The sequence below is a fragment of the Hyperolius riggenbachi genome, chromosome 4, assembly GCF_040937935.1.
Source record: "Hyperolius riggenbachi isolate aHypRig1 chromosome 4, aHypRig1.pri, whole genome shotgun sequence".
In the NCBI taxonomy this organism is placed as follows: domain Eukaryota; kingdom Metazoa; phylum Chordata; class Amphibia; order Anura; family Hyperoliidae; genus Hyperolius; species Hyperolius riggenbachi.
This window is the reverse complement of record NC_090649.1, coordinates 283,789,157-283,811,122: the sequence shown is the minus strand read 5'-3', so window position 1 is coordinate 283,811,122 and position 21,966 is coordinate 283,789,157. Positions and strand designations below refer to the sequence as shown.

The 21,966-nt window shown below is 42.7% G+C and overlaps 1 protein-coding gene across 1 annotated transcript in view; it reads left to right on the top strand.

The window, feature by feature from the left end:
* ROS1 (ROS proto-oncogene 1, receptor tyrosine kinase) overlaps window positions 1-21,966 on the top strand; it is a 189,521-nt gene that overhangs the window by 77,375 nt on the left and 90,180 nt on the right. Inside the window, 3 exon segments of the mRNA XM_068233370.1 lie at window positions 2,004-2,206; window positions 12,078-12,289; window positions 14,358-14,647. Of these exon segments, the coding sequence (XP_068089471.1) occupies window positions 2,004-2,206; window positions 12,078-12,289; window positions 14,358-14,647 (705 nt within the window).

Sequence of the window (21,966 nt, the reverse complement as noted above, 5' to 3'; positions counted from 1 at the left end):
TAATCCCGAGCTGTGTTCAAGCTGAGATAAATGTGTTGAAAGAGGTAAGCCTGAGCTCAGCTCGGGCTCGCCCAAAACGCGCATTGTTTTCTTGGGTCCTGCGCGTGATCAGCGCTGGCCAGCGGGACCCAGGCATCTCCCCCCGGCCGCCAGGATCCTCTTTACCTCCATTCTTTTTCAGGGGAACCCGGCGGCCAATCAGGACAGGCGAGCGGCGGTGCGTTGTGACGTCAAGTGGCGTGTCGTCATCGGGGAGAAAATTAAAGTGGACCCGAACTTTTGTACAGGGCAGAAGGAAAACAGAACTGCACCCTGTTTGAATATAGAGAGTTTAGCCTTTCTGATCCCCCATCTGGACTCAGATCCATATATATATATATATATATATATAGAGAGAGAGAGAGAGAGAGAGAGAGAGAGAGAGAGAGAGAGAGAGAGAGAGAGAGAGAGAGAGAGAGAGAGAGAGAGAGAGAGAGAGAGAGAGAGAGAGGAGAGAGGGGGGGAGAGAGAGAGAGAGAGTTAGTTAGTTTAGCCTGTCTAATTCCTCCTAATTTGTCTCGAATCGCAACTTGTAATTTGATCTCTCCAGAGGGGCAACTGAGGCAGCGGGGGGCAACTGAGGCAGCGGTCCTGCTTTGGGTACATTTAAAAATACAATGGAAGGCCTCTATTTAAAAAAAATTTTTTAGCTTGTGTAAACTTTAAAATAAACGAGTATTGCTTAAAAAATTATATACCTTAGTTGAGGGAAGGTTCTTGATAATCCACAAGTTTCCCGGATCATCCTCAAGCCTACTGTTCCTGCACTGGGTCCCTCTGAACATATCTGACGAGAGCTTGACAAATATGGTCTTGTGGACACGCTCCCATTCATGTATTAGCCCAATTGTACTGTGCATGCACTGGTACAGTCTGTGCCTTTCCAGTAGCATGAAACCGCTTGTGTATGTGTTTCTTCTCCATACAGTTCGGCTGTTTGTACACAGACACGACTGTTATAAAGAAGAAGGTCCAAGGAAGGGCAGTTTCACTTTCTAGGCATAATAGCTCTCAGGGCACAAAAAAAAAAAAAAATCCCCTCCCATTCAGGAACAATGTTGTGATGCGATTGCCAGAGGTGCCAACCAGTATTAAGTAACTCCAAGAATAGGTGGCTCCCAGTAGTTAGTAGCCAGAGGAAGTCCCCAGAACAGGTATCCAGATATGTTCCCAAATATTAGGAAGTCAGAAGCAGTCTCAAGCATAGGTTGCTAGAGAGTCCTCCCCAATATAGGTAGCCAGAGAGACCTCCAGTATAGGTGGCAAGAAAGGGCTCCCCAGTATTAGGTAAGTAGAGAGGATACTGGGTAGATAGATAGATAGATAGATAGATAGATTGCCTTGTTTTAACAACCTAACGACTGCGTCACGCCGATGGGCATGACCGCGGTGGCAGCCCTAGGGCCGCCTAACGCTAATTGCCGTCAAGTCCTGGGGCCGGCTACTGCAGGAGATCTCGCGCAGGCTGCGCACGCATCTCCTGCTTGGGGGGGCGGAGCTCTGCCCCGCCTTCAGTCTCCGAGCGGCGACCACCGCTCGGGAGACTGTTAGACGGCGTAACCACTGTCTATTTACATAGTACAGCGCTGCGATCTGCAGCAGCACTGTACTGGGGTGGCACACAGGAGCGATCGGCAGTGATAGGCTGAAGCCTATCACAGCCGATAGCTATGATTGGCTGACTGGGGGAGGAAGGGGGAAATAGAAAATGAAAAAAAAAATGTTAAAAATATTACAAAAATAAATAAATATTTATAAAACAAACAAACAAACATCTTGGGGGCAATCAGACCCCACCAACAGAGAGCTCTGTTGGTAGGGGGAAAAGGGGGGGGTTGGAATCACTTGTGTGCTGAGTTGTGCGGCCCTGCAGCTTGGCCTTAAAGGGCCTGGTCTTTGGGGGGGGGGGGGGTTAGCACTGTGGTCCTCAAGTCCTTAATTATGCCCTGTATTTCTTCCTGCAGACACCTGCTGGGCACCAACTCTTATTGGAATCTTTTCAAGTCAGATCTTTCTCACTGATGTGGACAGAAAAGAAACTTTATGGAATCTTACAGTAGAAGAGAATATAACAATGGCTGCATACGTAGCTCATGATGAGGAGCTCTATTACCTACATAAAGATATGATGTTATCAAGGAATACAAAAAGCCAGTCTGAAGTTCTGGTATTTGTTTAGTTAATTATAAATTAAATTATTTCTAAGTTTGTAGTTTGCTACTTGTACTTTTCTATGTTTACATCTCTACAGAAATGATCAAGTTCTATACATCAAATTATTACAATAGCTCCTACCCACTGTGCTTTACAAAGATAGAGATAAAGGAAGCAAACAAAAGTCATTGACAACAATAAGATATTTTTCTGTCAAAATATGATGAAGCTGAATCTTTCAGCACTTGTATTTCAAAATGATGTTTCTTACATTTAACCTTTTTTTTTGTTATTACATTGTGGTGCTGAATGCATTCCAGAATCAAGGAGAGGATCAGTGAAAACAATAGAATGACAATGAAACTTTCAAAACAATGTTGTAAAGTGTGGGTATATTTCAGTATTTGTTATAGAGACAAAAGGAGATTTCTTTTGTAATTTTGGGAGACTAGCGATAATAACACTTTAAAAATCCCAAAACATGCGGTATATACCATATTTTTTGGACATAAGATGCTTCTAACCATAAGACACACCTAGGTTTAGAGGACAAAAATCAGGGGAAAAAATACTAAACCTGGTGCACCCATGGTGCAGGGCGTCTTGTGGATCTTCTCCTCCCAATTATTATGTCCTCCTTGTACCTCTTTTGTCCCCCTTGTGCATTCTCTGTACATCTTGTGTCCCCCTTGTACCTTTTGTGTCCCTCTGGGTCTTCCTTTGCCCCATTGTGTCTTCCTGTCCCTATTGAGTCCTCCTTTGTCTCCCTTGTGACCTCCTTTGTCCCCCTGTGTCCTCCTTTGTCCCCCTTGTGACATCCTCTGTCTTCCTCTGCCCCTGTTGTTACCTCCTGTCCCCTTTTGTGTCCTCTTTGTCCCCCTTGTAACCTCCTGTCCCCATTCTGTCCTCCTTTGCCTCCCCTTGTGACCTTCTTTCTCCCCCTTGTGACCTCCTATGTCATCCTTTGCCCCCCCTTGTGACCTCCTGCTCCCTTGTGACCTACTTTGTCCCCCTTGTGACCTCCTTTGTCCCCTGGATCCTGGCCACCAGCTGCCCCCACATCGCTCCCCCTCCATCCTACCTGCCAGCCATCAACCTCTCCCTTGCCTGGTGGCCCAGTGGCCCTGGCCCCACCACTCTTTTCACTCGGCTGGATCATCCTCAATGTGACCCCCACCGCCACTTCCATAATCTCTGGTGCCACCCCATAATAATAAAGAAAGCACGCAGTGGAGCGCCTTCTCTTCTCCCCTTACTCCCCTTGCAGGTCCCATCGAATTACCAGTGGTTCCTCCAGCCCTTAAAACAGTACTGCTAGCAGAGCATGTTAGAAAGATATATTATAGCTACCAATCTTAGATCCACCATCCAGCATTTTTTGCCCTCTGCCACTACCCACCTACATGTTCTCCATGTCTTCTTGGAAGCTTAATATTGGAAACAGAGTGTGATTCAGAAAGAGACCTCTGGACTTTGGAAGAGGAAAACACAGTGGTCGAAACCCTGAGAAGAGTACAAAAACACAGGAAGATAACTGCAGAAAATAGGAACTGTAGCAGTTGAATCAGGACCAAGAGCTGTTATTTAACTACCTGAGCGCACTCTGCGGATAGTTGTAATAAAACCCCAAGAGGTAGCGCTCACAGTAGATTAATAGAAGAGCACCTGTTCGCCTCCTCTTATTCAATAACAATTTCAACCCAAGAGGTGGCGCTCACGGTGCAGATAAAGATGTTAACATAACAGTTACACACATTTGTACATGGGGGTAGTAACATACAATACAATGAGTCCTTATATGTAGAGCAACAGTCCCCAAACAGTTCCAGATATCTCCAATTCAGAGGATGAGTGAAACCTTTTCCAGCAAAATCAGTATCAAGGGCATTAACCACCACCAGCACCCCTTTGTGTGCCACTCACCAGATTCACTGACCACCAGGTCAGTATAAGCCTTGGGACAGTTCCCAGGTCGTCCCCCACCTTTCCGACCAGATAAGTACTCCACTTTACTCTCAGGGGTTCTTCAATGTCAGTTAACCTCAAAGAAAACTCCACATAGTGTGATACCGTATAAAAAAAATATATTTATTTAAAACCAATTGCACTCACATGCTCCAAGAGATAAAAGGCGCCTAGAGTTTTACAACGGGCTCTCCCCCGTATAGATGGCCAAGGCTGGCAGGCTGTAGGTCCGCTGGGCTCTCTCCCACCACCGCCGCGCGCTCGGTGTGTAAGGGACTCCCTTCCGCGTTCCGCCTCGCCGTCTCCACGCCACTCCGTCTGCTTCAATCCCGCTTCCGCATCAGGCTCCGCCCTATCGATTTCGTCACACAGTGACTCATCAGGGGCATGGAGCCTGATGCGTACTGCGGGGATTTTTATGGGACAGTGCGCATTTCGCGCATGCTCCCTCCATAGTTCCCACAGCCTGCAAACACCGCCATCTAGTGTTCTATTTGTATATTACGCCCATCAATTCTTAAAAAAACAACCACCTGTACTACAAACAAGTTCTACTGATTAGAACACTAATATGAGAGAATAAAAAACATTTCATGTCTCACCTCTAAGGTGGAATACATTGAATCTATGCAATGTGCTCATCTTCATACATTTATCTGACACTGACAACATTTCTGAAAGGACCATAACATTACATATGCCACAATTAAGATACATAACACCTATGCATTGTCTTCACCTCTGTTCATCTGTCTAGAAGGCTACATACGATGCGTGGTAGTCCACTCCTGCCATGACCCGCCCCAATGTAGACAATAAGTAAGCAAACAACCCCCCCCCCACCACCACCTTCCCCCCCCCCCTTCCACATTCAATGGCAGTAGTTCCCATCCTAGCCTAAAAAACAGGATAGGGTACCCACGCATCCCATGCACACCTCCAACACTACATTATCCTCAGGTAAACACAATAAATCAAAGAACCTCCTTCTCTTTCTTGTTCACCATGAGAGCAAAGAAATAACCCCTTCAGGCCAAAAAGTGCATGCACCACATACACCTCTGATATCCATAGTTTACCCATATTTGGCCATTTCCGGTCCAGAGTGCATGCGCACACATCACACTCCTAATCACCCAGGAAGCAAACCAAATCGATATCTATATTAAGGCCGTCTGGTCTGAGTGTACCCATCCTGTGGATCCACCTTGTTTCCTCCTGCGATACCCTTTTAAGTTTGTTACACCCCCTCCAGTTAGGTATAATTTTCTGAAGCCCACAAAAGGACAAATCTTTGGGGTTGCAGTCATGATGGCTGCCAAAATGAGCTGATACCCCATGATTGGGATAACCTTTAGTGATGTTACGGACATGCTCCCCCATTCTTTCCTTGAGGGTTCGAGTAGTCCTACCTATATACTGCCATCCACATTTACACCAGGCAAGGTATACGACAAATCGATCATTGCAGGTAATGAATTCCTGAATCTTAAAGGTCCTTCCATTGCTAAATGATACCACCTTATTAGTTTTTACCCCATTGGCCTCCCTGCATGCCTTACAGGCCCTACATGGGAAAAAACCAGCTGTTTGCCACCCCTGCATACGTGGAGTCTTTTTTGGCTTCACACAGCTCGGTGCAAGTATTTGTTTCAAATTTTGGGCCTTTCTATAAATAAATTTGGGTCTGTTTGGGATAATACTTCTAAGTGTAAGGTCTGTCTCCAAGATCCCCCAATGTTGTTGTATTATATTTTGAAGTTGTCTGTACTGGGTGTTGTACCCTGTAATGAAGGCCAGATCAAAATCACCCCCATTCTTTTCACCTCCCTTCTCTCCCAACAAGGCCTGTCTATCCATGGCTCCAATCCTCTCTATTTCAATCTCCAGTGCATCTCTCATATACCCCTTCTCCATGAATCTATTTTTAAGAATCTCTGCCTGCATGAAGTAGTCCTGCGTGCTTGAACAATTTCGCTTCATTCTTAGGAACTGTCCCTTGGGGATTGCCTTAATCCAGGCAGGGTGGTGGCAACTGCTTGTGGATATATAGCCATTTCTGTCAGTTTCTTTAAAGAAACTTTTGGTACCCATAGTGTTCCCATCCCGCATGATCTCCAAGTCCAGGAATTGTATTGAATCCATACCCGATTGCATGGTGAGGATACAGGATACAAACTATAATGCCATTGAAGTGTTCAAAAATATGGTCATTAGGGACATGAATAAGATACCTGAGCAAAAAAATGGACAGGTCAGGGAAATAGCAAAGGAAATGTTGGAAGATAAAGGGCTGGTGGTGAGACCAGCGGATAAGGGGGGAGGGGTGGTGGTCCGAAACAAAACGCAATATAAAACTGAGCTAGATAGGCTAGTAGGAGACAAAGAGGCCTATACCAGGATGAGGGGAGACCCTACGGGTAAGTATATGGGAGAACTGAGGGAAATACTCAGGGAGGGGATGGACAGGGGATTCATCACTGATGATGAATTCAAATATATTGTACCGGATACACCAAGGATACCTATTATCTATCAGGTCCCAAAGATGCATAAAAATCAAACTGAACCCCCTGGACGCCCCATAATCAGTGGGATAGGGTCGGTCACCCACAGGCTAGGACAGTATTTGGATGAATTTTTAAAACCCTTAGTGGAGGACCTGCCCAATATCCTTAGGGATACGAAGCACATGCTTCAGGTCATACAGGGGGAAGAACTAAATGAGGGAGAATTATTGGTAACAATGGATGTTGCCTCACTGTATACTAATATCAAGCATGAACTCGGATTGGAGGCGGTTGATCATTTCTTTAAACAACAAGGGAAAATCAAAGATGACCAGAGAATATATATTCTGAGGTTACTCAAATTTGCTCTAGAACGTAACTACTTCTGGCATGATGGTGTATTTTATAGTCAGACCAAAGGCTGTGCCATGGGGGTGAGCTATGCCCCAAGCCTGGACAATTTGTTTATGGGGAAACGGGAGCAATCTGTGTTGGAGAAAGGGGGGCCGGTCAGAATATGGCGGAGGTTTATTGATGACCTGTTCTTCATATGGGGGGGTGGAGAAGCAAACCTAAAAGAATTTCTTGACCAACTTAATAGTAACAACCTGGGTATTTCCCTCACCATGCAATCGGGTATGGATTCAATACAATTCCTGGACTTGGAGATCATGCGGGATGGGAACACTATGGGTACCAAAAGTTTCTTTAAAGAAACTGACAGAAATGGCTATATATCCACAAGCAGTTGCCACCACCCTGCCTGGATTAAGGCAATCCCCAAGGGACAGTTCCTAAGAATGAAGCGAAATTGTTCAAGCACGCAGGACTACTTCATGCAGGCAGAGATTCTTAAAAATAGATTCATGGAGAAGGGGTATATGAGAGATGCACTGGAGATTGAAATAGAGAGGATTGGAGCCATGGATAGACAGGCCTTGTTGGGAGAGAAGGGAGGTGAAAAGAATGGGGGTGATTTTGATCTGGCCTTCATTACAGGGTACAACACCCAGTACAGACAACTTCAAAATATAATACAACAACATTGGGGGATCTTGGAGACAGACCTTACACTTAGAAGTATTATCCCAAACAGACCCAAATTTATTTATAGAAAGGCCCAAAAATTGAAACAAATACTTGCACCGAGCTGTGTGGAGCCAAAAAAGACCCCACGTATGCAGGGGTGGCAAACAGCTGTTTTTTTTCCATGTAGGGCCTGTAAGGCATGCAGGGAGGCCAATGGGGTAAAAACTAATAAGGTGGTATCATTTAGCAATGGAATGACCTTTAAGATTCAGGAATTCATTACCTGCAATGATCGATTTGTCGTATACCTTGCCTGGTGTAAATGTGGATGGCAGTATATAGGTAGGACTACTCGAACCCTCAAGGAAAGAATGGGGGAGCATGTCCGTAACATCACTAAAGGTTATCCCAATCATGGGGTATCAGCTCATTTTGGCAGCCATCATGACTGCAACCCCAAAGATTTGTCCTTTTGTGGGCTTCAGAAAATTATACCTAACTGGAGGGGGTGTAACAAACTTAAAAGGGTATCGCAGGAGGAAACAAGGTGGATCCACAGGATGGGTACACTCAGACCAGACGGCCTTAATATAGATATCGATTTGGTTTGCTTCCTGGGTGATTAGGAGTGTGATGTGTGCGCATGCACTCTGGACCGGAAATGGCCAAATATGGGTAAACTATGGATATCAGAGGTGTATGTGGTGCATGCACTTTTTGGCCTGAAGGGGTTATTTCTTTGCTCTCATGGTGAACAAGAAAGAGAAGGAGGTTCTTTGATTTATTGTGTTTACCTGAGGATAATGTAGTGTTGGAGGTGTGCATGGGATGCGTGGGTACCCTATCCTGTTTTTTAGGCTAGGATGGGAACTACTGCCATTGAATGTGGAAGGGGGGGGGGGGGGAAGGTGGTGGTGGGGGGGGTTGTTTGCTTACTTATTGTCTACATTGGGGCGGGTCATGGCAGGAGTGGACTACCACGCATCGTATGTAGCCTTCTAGACAGATGAACAGAGGTGAAGACAATGCATAGGTGTTATGTATCTTAATTGTGGCATATGTAATGTTATGGTCCTTTCAGAAATGTTGTCAGTGTCAGATAAATGTATGAAGATGAGCACATTGCATAGATTCAATGTATTCCACCTTAGAGGTGAGACATGAAATGTTTTTTATTCTCTCATATTAGTGTTCTAATCAGTAGAACTTGTTTGTAGTACAGGTGGTTGTTTTTTTAAAAATTGATGGGCGTAATATACAAATAGAACACTAGATGGCGGTGTTTGCAGGCTGTGGGAACTATGGAGGGAGCATGCGCGAAATGCGCACTGTCCCATAAAAATCCCCGCAGTACGCATCAGGCTCCATGCCCCTGATGAGTCACTGTGTGACGAAATCGATAGGGCGGAGCCTGATGCGGAAGCAGGATTGAAGCAGACGGAGTGGCGTTGAGGCGGCGAGGCGGAACGCGGAAGGGAGTCCCTTACACACCGAGCGCGCGGCGGTGGTGGGAGAGAGCCCAGCGGACCTACAGCCTGCCAGCCTTGGCCATCTATACGGGGGAGAGCCCGTTGTAAAACTCTAGGCGCCTTTTATCTCTTGGAGCATGTGAGTGCAATTGGTTTTAAATAAATATATTTTTTTTATACGGTATCACACTATGTGGAGTTTTCTTTGAGGTTAACTGACATTGAAGAACCCCTGAGAGTAAAGTGGAGTACTTATCTGGTCGGAAAGGTGGGGGACGACCTGGGAACTGTCCCAAGGCTTATACTGACCTGGTGGTCAGTGAATCTGGTGAGTGGCACACAAAGGGGTGCTGGTGGTGGTTAATGCCCTTGATACTGATTTTGCTGGAAAAGGTTTCACTCATCCTCTGAATTGGAGATATCTGGAACTGTTTGGGGACTGTTGCTCTACATATAAGGACTCATTGTATTGTATGTTACTACCCCCATGTACAAATGTGTGTAACTGTTATGTTAACATCTTTATCTGCACCGTGAGCGCCACCTCTTGGGTTGGGATAGTTGTAATGCTCTGCGGCTGCGCAAACAGAGCGTAATTGAGACAAGACAGGAGCTGAACATCATTTTGCAAGGAAATACTAAAATCTGCACAATGGATTTGAAAGTTAATATGTGTTTATTTACAAAGATGCAGCAATACAAATACACATACCACCATGCACATGCAATTGTACAATCAGTACCAGAACTAGTGATGAGCAGAAATTGCGCCTATACATAATTATGCATCAATATTCACAATTACACATTGTAATCATAATGCGAAATTTCAGAAAAAAATCATAATTAATTTGTTCATGTAATAGTAATATTTCATAATTGTGCGTAATGTTTCACGTAATTTCGCGCGGACTTTGGCAGTTAATAGCAAAGCAAAGTGAAAAAATACAATTCTTCAAAAAGACCTTGTAGTTTTTGAGAAAATCAATTTTAAAAAAGCTAATAAAAATAGTTTTTAAACTGTCATTTTTCTGAGTTTAAAAAACGTGTTCTTTGCATTTTTAAAATTGATTTTCTCAAAAACGACAAGGTCTCTTTAACATTTTTTTTGACTTGTACCTACTATTCTCCTTAACATATTAACATATAGCAATTGTGGTGACAAAAGCATGTATGGGGGCTTTGCTATTCACTGCTAAAGCCGGCACGAAATTACGCAAAATTACTAATGACTATACGAAATCAATTGAATTTACAAATCGTAATTATATAGAGGCATAATTGTGAACATTTTAATCGTTATTACGATCATCACTAACCAGAACCCCTCTAACTGACTAACTATACAGGAATTTACAATAGCAAATATATAGGAGCAGTGGGCAAACAATATATTTACAGTGACAATACACATGAACACAGAATACATACAGTAGTGGATAAAACTAATTAGCATACTAGAGAAAAGTCACACAGGCACGAATCGAACCAGGGAATTCGATAATATCAAAGAGCAAAGAATAGTCAGACTAATAATAGTAAGGATTAATACCGGAAATTCCGGGTAACGGGATCAAGGATTCAGAGTTTAAGAATAATGAAAACAGGACCAATGCCAAGAGTCACAATGCTTCAAAAACAAACATAAATGGTCTAAAAATGTGCTGCTAGGAGATCCAGTCTTAAATATGCAGCATATAGGTCAGTTGACTGTCCAGAAAGTCCTTAGAGTTCCATCTGCAGGTGAGGTGAGCTGCACAGCTCCAGCAAGATGAGTGACTTCTGCTGGTGGTGGACAATGGAAGTGTCCACCAAAGTTCATTATGCCTGGTACACACCATGCAATTTCCCATCAGAAAGATGGGTCGATAGATAATTTCCGACAGATCCGATCGGAATTCCGAATCATATCGGACCTGTCGGAAATTATCTATTCAACCCATCTATCTGACTGGAAATTGTATGGTGTGTATTAGGCTTTAGTGCCGCCACCAGCAGGATAGTAAATGGCCTTGTGAGACTGGCATGGTTGAGAGTGGTGGGGAGGAGAGGGGGAGAAGGAGCTCCACTGCATACTTTGCATTTATTAAGAAACAAGGGGACAGCAGAGGCTGCAGGAACAGTGGGATAAGGGAGAGGGAGAAAGAGCTGTGGTGTACACTCTGCACTTATTACACTATAGGGGAGCACCGGTGACTGGTTGAAATAATTCTTCATAGCCCACTGAGGCAGTGACCTGATTATAATATTTATTACAAGAGGCTATTTTTGGGGTGAAAAACTCAAACTAATTTAGAGTTTTAAAATCCAATATATCCAATTTAATGATGTATAAATACCTAATATGGGGTACTGAAGTACTGAAAAAGATCAGGAAGAATAAACACACAGCTGGTGGAAACAATAAATGAAAAATACTTGCTTTGAGAAAATCCTTCTTGGTTTGTGTTGGGTTCTGTGGACACTATATTTTAAGGAATGATTTGCAGGACCTGGTTCACTCTCCTGAAGTGATGTATTATATGTCATTCATTTCTCATGGGGGAAATTATTCTACGTAACTGCCTTCTGTTTCAGGGCCATAACAACCAAACAGCCCCCCCACCCCACTCCAGGAAAAGTTTGATAGGGGCCTTACAATGTTCACATGTTCACAACTGTTCCCTTGCCTCCCCTTGGTGACCCTCACAGCCTGGGGGTCTATCTTACAAGGGTCATAAAACAGGTGTTCATGATCTTCACACCCATAACAAGTATATCCACAAAAATGCCTGACCTGGAGGATGGACAGAGGGAAGTTTATTAGTAAGTGGGCCCCCATGTGGTTGCAGGAGCTCCTCCCCTTTATTTATTCCCCATGGTTTTAAGAAGGCCAAATTATGGTTTGCAAATTTTCTTTTTTTCATTTCAGTTATTAGAGGATGTACGTCTCTTAGGAAGTCAAAGCATGACAGTAGACTGGATTGCAAGGCAGATATACGTAACTACATATTCTGAACAAAATGGAACCCAGCTCTTCTTCATTGATGTGGAACGTAAGAAGAAAAATCTTGAAAGTGTTGCCAATTCTTACAACTTTTCTGGTGTGGTTGTAGAGGCTGTCTCAATTTTTCCACTGCTTAGGTAAATTACCTATTCACACACATATACATCAGTTAATTTACAGTAAAATGAAAGTCTACTTTTGATGAGAAGAAGACTACCATTGCAAGTCGGCTCTTTATAGTATAAAGAGGCTTTAAAAACATTCTCTGAGGTTCTTATGTGCACATACCATGTTTCACCTCGAAATTAAGACAGTGTCATATTATTTTTTGCACCAAAAGATGTACTAGGGCTTATTTTCAGGGAATGTCTTATATTTCTATGAAAACACAAGTTCCTGTGCTTTGTATCCTCCTGCCTCTCCCACTGTGCTGCCTCTTCCTCTGCTGGATCCACCTATTGTGTGGCCCTATGCCCCCCTTGTACCTTTACTGTACTCATGATGTCCCCCTCTGTCCCAGTGTCCTCCACTATCCCCTGTCCTCCTGTGTCCTCCCATGTCTTCCTCTGTCCCCCATGCCCTCCTGGTGTCCTCCGATATCCCCCTGCATTATCTTCTTTTTAACCCAGCTCCATGCCACTGTGTCTCCGAACTTCAGCCTATGGGGAAGGAGTATGACAACTTGTGTTCTTTGACTCCAGTAAGAACACAATTAGCCATACTTTTTCCCCTTACTGCCACTAGGGCTTACTTTCGAGGTAGGGCTTATATTTTGAGCATGCTCAAAAATTTTTCTAGGGCTTACTTTTTGGGGATGTCTTAATTTCAGGGAAAGAAGATAGTAGCATCACCTATATCAGAGTATTAGAATATTCTACACCGTTGTGTCAGCCTTCTAAAATGACTAAAAGGATTTCTAAAATGATTTCAAAAAGAGTAAAATATTGACACACAAACATATATGCCTATCACCTTTAGGTCCTAACTCCAGGCCGATGACATTAAACCTAAAGAGATGGCAACCTGTAGAAAAAATACTGTCTGTTTTGTGCAGCAAATTACACATGCAGGAAGACTCGAGTATGGGGGAAGGGGTGTCTGTAATGTTAAATGATCAATCTTCAAAAAATAAAAAAATTAAATACTATTTAATACTATTATTTCAAATGTAGCTTAAGAAAATCATACATGGTTGCTCACTGTCATGGAACAGCAGTGGAGTCTTGTAGCCTTTGCAGTGAGTTTGAAGCTGCAGGGGAGATGTGAGGACTCACTGCTTCTGGAGTGGTAATTAGAGTCACAGGCATGCCTGCAACATGCAATTTGCTTTAAAGTGGATCCGAGGTGAACTTTTACACATTGCATAATTGTGTTCCTTTCCTATTGTTTATAGGGCATTCCTAAAGCCAAATACTTTTTTGTTTTTGTTTTAATACTCTATTTCCCTATAAACTAAAAAAGCCACACCCACAGGTTTTCAGAGAGCCTTGGCAGTAGCAAGGGCTCATGGGAGCTCAGTCTGGGCAGGAGGAGGGGGAGGTGTTACTAGCCATTGATTTCAGAGGCAGAGGGGAGGAGGGAGGAGGAGAGGGGATTAGGCTGATGGCTCAAGATACAGATAAGCCTGCCTCTGTGTAATGTTTACAAACAACATGGCTGCTGTCATTGTATCACAGGAATAAATAATCATTTTCTATTAAAGCTGTTTGCAGCTAGATTTGCTGTGTAAACTATCTAAACTTTAGATAAGATATATAGACAAGTTACTCGTTATAGTTAGTTTTTCATCTCGGATCCGCTTTAAGCACACCCTTCCCATGCTAACTGTGCATGGAGATGCTGGATAGACTCATACATAAGTCTCCCCCCCTCCCCACCCCGCTTTTAGGCTACATTTTGTAGTACAAAAGTGTTTTTACTATATATATATATATATATATATATATATATATATATATATATATATTATACTGTATACATAGTTATCTCTATGGCTAGATATGGTTTGCTTCTTTGCATAACCATAATGCAATCAAAGTAATTTTAGTGATGGTGGTGGTTATATTGGTTTTGTCTTTCTTTTCCTCCTTAATTCTGACTTAATTTTATTTATGTCACTTTGTAAATAGCGTTATATAATGAAGTGATTTTAGACTTGATCTCTACGTAAAATACAATTGTAAATGTGTTTTTCTATTTTTATAGTCGTTTGTACTGGCTAGAACGCTGGGAACTTGGTAGCGGCATATCGTATTTTGATATTATGAATGATACAGTAGTCCATGTTTTAGGAAAATATAATAAGGAAGATCTTAAGCGAACAAGTGAATGTGACTGCCAAATGAATACATGGCAACGGATAACCTTTATGGCTTTAGATACAACAAATGTGAACAGCCCACTTATATTTTTCTTGTGTAATGAAACGAGTATCTGGGCATCTGATATGGATGGATGTCATTGTTGGAAACTAATTGATATGCCTTACATGTCTGGTAAGTAAATAGTTAATGCTTATTGACTTAGCAACATTGAATTTCACAACACTGTCCAGAATTAATGAAAATATGTAAATGTGTCCTTGGAGTGTGAAAGGAATTTTGAGGGCTTGGAGGCTACCCTATGTAAACATGGGAACAACATAAAAAACATCATGTAGATAATGTCCTGGCAGAGATCTGTCTTGGGACTTTAGCACTGGTGTCTGATCTTTTGTCCTCCTCTGGTCCCTCACTCAGGTGCACAGAAGGGAGAGGAGCTCAGGGTACCTGGAAACAGGGCTGAATCATGGAGGAAAACCAGACTTACTGGCATCTTGTGGTCCATGTAGCTGCATGCTCTGTTTTAAATGCCAACTAAGTTGTAAAATTATTCAGAATATATTCAGCCCTCTAGCTAAACTGTATCCAATTGTTTAGGCTACTTACACACCAAGACGTTGCATTTTAGGGGACGTTATGGTCGCATAACGTGCCCCTAACGCAACGCCTGCTGCTCTTAGATGTGGACCTCAGAGTGAGCCGCGTTGTGCAGCTCACTCTGGCGGCCATGTTACCACGATGCGTACTCTTGAACGCATGCGGCATCACGTGGTCCCGCCAGCCAATTGCCGCACAGAGCGGCGCTCCAGGAAGTAAACACTGCACGTCACACCGTGCAGTGAATATTAATTAGCCATGTGCCTGGCCGAGGAGGAGGAGGGAAGACCTCCCCCTTCAACAGTACTGAGCATGTGCGCACAGTCTAACGCGGCTTAGCATAACGCCGTAGCATGCAGCACATTCAACTGACGTCCTGCGTTACAATGTAACGCAACGTGGGCACTGTGAACAGCCCATTGATTTTTCATTACTGTGCGGTGGGCTGCGTTACAGGCTGCCCTAACGTGCGCCTGTAACGTCTCACTGTGAAAGCAGCCTTAATCTAGGCATTATTGACTTGGCAACATTGAATTTCACAGCACTGTCCAGACCTTCCAGCATGTGTCTGGGGGAAAGCTATTTAACATCAGGTGACAGCAGTAAACCTGCCAGTTAGTTTTTTAGGCATAGTGCTGACATTTTGGACAGAAATTCCCAAAGTGCATTGAACAATTTGTGTCACTAACCTTTCTTTGTACCTGTTCACACTCCCTTCTGTAGCTATAGTTTACTGTCCCTTGTTTAGCCACAAAACAATCTGGGGGACAGCTATTTAATCTTCCAGCATGTCCTTGGAGTGTGAAAAGAATTTTGAGGGCTTGGAGGCTACCCTGAGGGCTTGGAGGCTACCCTATGTAAACATGGGAACAACATACAATATCAACATATTATTGTTATTGTTATTGTTATTATTTTTCCTGAATCAAAGATGCTATGATTAATATATCATTTAGCTTGCTTAATAAAGATTTGCTGTGGAAAATGTTTTTTTATTATTATTATTTAGTTACAAAGCTATAGAAAAGCAGAGGCTGTGCAGGGCAGTCTGCAGGCTGATGCTGATGTAAGATGAATGCATTTTTAAGTTGTCAAAATAATCACATGATCAGGAACCAAAACAGCTGTATTACATTTTGTAAAATGTAGAACATGATGGGCAATAACTGATCATGTTGCCTGTTATTTAATATTGGGTGAGAGTTTCACTTTAAAGAGGAACTCCAGTAAAAATAATGTAATAAAAAAGTGCTTCATTTTTACAATAATTATGTATAAATGATTTAGTCAGTGTGTAAGGTGAAAAATTGAAAAAATCTTTATTCCAAATCCAGCATCTCAGCATACAGATAAAAGCTCATGCGTATCAGAGCAAGAATAGCTCCTTAACCTATTTTAGTTTCTGGACGTAGAAACTACACCCAGGAACCATGCGCGCTCCCGCGGCCGATCGCGCGCGTGCACATTTGCTCCCGGCCGCGGTTCGTTAGCCAGGCAATCAGTGAATCGGGCTATGGTGCCCGATCACTGATTCCTGTCCCCCGCTGAAAAAGCGACAGCTTCTCTCGGAAGCTTCGCTTTTTCTGGCTGTAGTGTCCCCATGCATCACTCTAAGCGTGTGTTACGCTTAGAGTGACGTCATGTAAACAAACTCATGGCTGCCATCTTGTGGCCAAAAAGTAAAACTACAACTAAAAGTAAAAAAAATAAAACTCAACACACATTTACATTATAAATCTATTGTTTACATCCCACCCTCCCAAAGCTACCCAAATAAAATGTTTAATATAAAAAAAAAACATTACTATATAAAAAACAAACAAAAAACATGTAAATATTTACCTGAGGGTCTAAACTTTTTAAATATCAATGTAAAGATGAAATATTTCTATATTTTTTTTATTTTAAACTTGTAAGTAGTGATAGATGCAAAACGGAAAAAATGCACCTTTATTTCCAAATAAAATATTGTCGCCATACATTGTGATAGGGACATCATTTTAGCGGTGTAATAACCGGGACATATGGGCAAATACAATACGTGAGTTTTAATTGTGGAGGCATGTATTATTTTAAAACTATAATGGCTGAAAACTGAGAAATAATGCATTTTTTCCGTTTTTTTTCTTATTCTTCCTGTTAAAATGCATTTACTGTAAAGTGGCTCTTAGAAAAATGTGCCCCACAAAGAAATCCTAAAGGGGCCCATACACTCAGCTGATTTTCTGGCCGACCAGTCGATCCCGATCGATCGATCGATTGATCGTTTGCAAATCAGTTGGCCAATCGACCGATCGATGGCTGATTTCAAGGAGAGCGCTGATCAGAAATGCAGTCAAGAGGCCCATGGTGACTCTGGACGAGCTGCAGAGATCTACAGCTCAGGTGGGAGACTCTGTCCATAGGATAACTATTAGTCATGCACTGTACAAAGTTGGCCTTTATGGAAGAGTGGCAAGAAGAAAGGCATTGTTAACAGAAAGCATAAGAAGTCCCGTTTGCAGTTTGCCACAAGCCATGTGGGGGACACAGCAACCATGTGGAAGAAGGTGCTCTGGTCTGATGAGACCAAAATTGAACTTTTTGGCCAAAATGCAAAGCGCTATGTGTGGTGCAAAACTAACACTGCACATCACTCTGAACACACCATCCCCACTGTCAAATATGGTGGTGGCAGCATCATGCTCGGGGGGTGCATCTCTTCAGCAGGGACAGGGAAGCTGGTCAGAGTTGATGGGAAGATGGAGGGAGCCAACTACAGGGCAAACTTGGAAGAAAACCTCTTGGAGACAGCAAAAGACTTGAGACTGGGGCGGAGGTTCACCTTCCAGAAGGACAATGGCCCTAAACATAAAGCCAGGGCAACAATGGAATGGCTTAAAACAAAACATATCTATGTGTTAGAATGGCCCAGTCAAAGTCCAGATCTAAATCCAATCGCGAATCTGTGGCAAGATCTGAAAACTGCTGTTCACAAACGCTGTCCATCTAATCTGACTGAGCTGGAGCTGTTTTGCAAAGAAGAATGGGCAAGGATTTCAGTCTCTAGATGTGCAAAGCTGGTAGAGACATACCCTAAAAGACTGGCAGCTGTAATTGTAGCAAAAGGTGGTTCTACAAAGTATTGACTCAGGGGGCCGAATAATTACGCACACCCCACTTTGCAGTTATTTATTTGTAAAAAATGTTTGGAATGATGTATGATTTTCGATCCACTTCACACATGTACACCACTTTGTATTGGCCTTTCACGTGGAATTCCAATAAAATTGATGCATGTTTGTGGCCTTAATGTGACAAAATGTGGAAAACTTTAAGGGGGCCGAATACTTTTGCAACCCACTGTATGTATTGTATTATAATCACAAAATATCCTAAATAATATCTCTTCAAAAATTATCCTCATGTAAGATTATACATATACCGGTAGTACCATGAAATATATGTATATAACTGTCTTTTCTATTGTACACTAATTGAAAGTGCAAATTGAACTTGGCATTTATAGAATTCCACATTTATGTTGACTTTTAAATATGACTTTTTGTATTGAATGCAAAATGTTATATTTTTCTGTATTGTTAAAGATTTTGTTTTTGCTTTCCTGTTTTCTTTTTTTTTTTTGTTAATTAAGTTAAAAAATGGTGTAGTGTAGAATTCATCGAGACAACCTAAACTTAAACCTTAACGTAACCTAAACAAGGCATAAATATTTTGCTTCACATACATCAATCCCAGTGTCCTTGAGGATAGGTGCTTCTATGAATAGTTTTGTAAATAGATATTGGGATATTCTTGAATTACAAGGTGTATAGCATAGCATAACTATTCACTTTGTAGAAAAAGTCAAATTGTTCTGGGCTATATATTCCATAAAAGAACTACTGGGTGTAGGCTTCCTTGGTATTCTTCCCTGGATTTGACCTGACCAACCTTCATATCTGGAATTATACTTTTTAAGTATAAGTACTTCTAGACCAACCTTTTTGTCCTCTACTCCACCCCCTTTTTCCATATGCTCCTGCTCTTCCCATATAGAACAGCCCTCTATCTCTTTGCAGTATTAGACAAAGTCTAACACCTGCATGGTCCTGAAGTGTGAAACCTATTTACCTGTCAACACCCAGACATTGAATTGTATTGAAACTAACATATACATTCACCTAAAGGATTATTAGGAACACCTGTTCAATTTCTCATTAATGCAATTACCTAATCAACCAATCACATGGCAGTTGCTTCAATGCATTTAGGGGTGTGGTCCTGGTCAAGACAATCTGAACTCCAAACTGAATGTCAGAATGGGAAAGAAAGGTGATTTAAGCAATTTTAAGCATGGCATGGTTGTTGGTACCAGAGGGGCCGGTGTGAGTATTTTACAATCTGCTCAGTTACTGGGATTTTCACGCACAACCATTTCTAGGGTTTACAAAGAATGGTGTGAAAAGGGTAAAACATCCAGTGTGCGGCAGTCCTGTGGGCGAAAATGCCTTGTTGATGCTAGAGGTTAGAGGAGAATGGGCCGACTGATTCAAGCTTATAGAAGAGCAATGTTGACTGAAATAACCACTCATTACAACCGAGGTATGCAGCAAAGCATTTAATTGTGAAGCCACAACATGCACAACCTTGAGGCGGATGGGCTACAACAGCAGAAGACCCCGCCGGGTACCACAGTTGAACACTGGAAAAATGTTGCCTGGTCTGATGAGTCTCGATAGTCAGAATTTGGCTTAAACAGAATGAGAACATGGATCCATCATGCCTTTTTACCACTGTGCCGGCTGGTGGTGGTGGTGTTATGGTGTGGGGGATGTTTTCTTTGCACACTTTAGGCCCCTTAGTGCCAATTGGGCATCGTTTAACCCCACTGGCGGTATGAAAAATTCCGCCAGGGGGCAGCGCAGCAGTTTTTTTTTTTTTTTTTTTTTAAATCATGTAGCGAGCCCAGGGCTCGCTACATGATAGCCGCTGCTCACCGGCATCCCCCCAGCCCCGCCGATCGCCTCCGGCGATAGGCGACCAGGAAATCCCGTTCAAAGAACGGGATTTCCTGGAGGGCTTCCCCCGTCGCCATGGCGACGGGGCGGGATGACGTCACCGACGTCAGCGACGTCGGGACTCCATTGGGAGTCCCGAAGAACCCCTCGGCGCTGCCTGGCACTTATTGGCCAGGCGGCGCACAGGGTCTGGGGGGGGGGCCGCGCGCCGCATCAGATAGCGGCGATCAGAGTGCTGGCGCAGCTAGCAAAGTGCTAGCTGCGTCCAGCAAAAAAAAAATTATGAAAATCGGCCCAGCAGGGCCTGAGCGGCACCCTCCGGCGGCTTACCCCGTGTCCAGCACGGGGTTACCGCTAAGGAGGTTAAATGCCATGGGCTACCTGAGCATTGTTTCTGACCATGTCCATCCCTTCATGGCCACCATGTACCCATCCTCTGATGGCTACTTCTAGAAGGATAATGCACCATGTCACAAAGCTTGAATCATTTCAAATTGGTTTCTTGAACATGACAATGAGTTCACTGTACTAAAATGGCCCCCACAGTCACCAGATCTCAACCCAATAGAGCATCTTTGGGATGTGATGGAACGAGAGCTCCATGCCCTGGATATGCATCCCACAAATCTCCATCAACTGCAAGATGCTATCCTATCAATATGGGCCAACATTTCTAAAGAATGCTTTCAGCACCTTGTTGAATCAATGCCACGTACAATTAAGGCAGTTCTGAAGGTGAAAGAGGGTCAAACACCATGTTAGTATGGTGTTACTAATAATCCCTTAGGTGAGTATATATATATATATATATATATATATACTGTATATATACAGAAAGAGAGACCGCGCTGACATCTTCCACAGCTATCTATCTATCTATCTATCTATCTATCTATCTATCTATCTATCTATCTATCTATCTATTTATCTACAGTAGTCCTCCAGGTTATCAGGAACTCAACTAACTAGCGGTCTCAACTAACCAACACAAATCACCAGCAGTGCTACTCACAGTCTCACAGTGGTGAAGGCCAAATTCTTAGGCTGTTTGTGGGTTCTGCTGTGCTTAAAGGCTGGGTCCCACAGCTCTCCAAAGGTTAAGGTACTTTCAGTTACTGTATTTTATTATTTAGTTCAGAGCTCATGGTATGTATCTAGAGTGGGGCATGGTACTGTATTAGCTGGGCCTATTTTTAACATTGAGTCTCAAGCAATCAGAAAGCACACTTATTCAGCATTGGCCTATCCAAGTTTGTGCAAGTATTGCAGCTACAGTATAACTGCTTTTGTGTGTGACTGTAACACAACCACAGCCAAATGAAAAAACAAACAAACATTTTTTTTAAGTAAATAGAGAAGCCATCAGAGCCTTCTCCCTTCTCCCTCACTATAAATAAATTGTTACATTTAAACAGTTATTTTTCACCATAAAACATGAGCATCATTTCACAAAAACATCATTTTTTATCTTCATGATTATACAGAATGAATGTAAAGGGAGAGGGCTGGCACTCAGTCTAGTGGAAATTGTTAGTAAGCGATCTGGAACGTGCTGCTCAAATGATTGGGAAATAGCATAGAAGTCCGGCACTATTGAACATGCTTTATTTCCAGCTGGATACAAAATGCAAGTGCATAAGAGTAAAGTTTACATTAGTAAACTCAAGCAAATGTAAATGACAATATTGCACTTATCGTTGCTGTGAACATGTATGGGAGAGAGAGGTCCAGCAGTGGGTGCCAGAGGGTGCCAAGGCCTGATGACCATTTCACAGGGGTCACCTAGCTTCTTCCAAGCCCATATAGAAATAAAATTGTGTATTGAATATACAGTAGTAGTGGCAGTAGTATAGTTCATAGCAAATATTCCATACCTGTTTAGCGCTATTACCATAG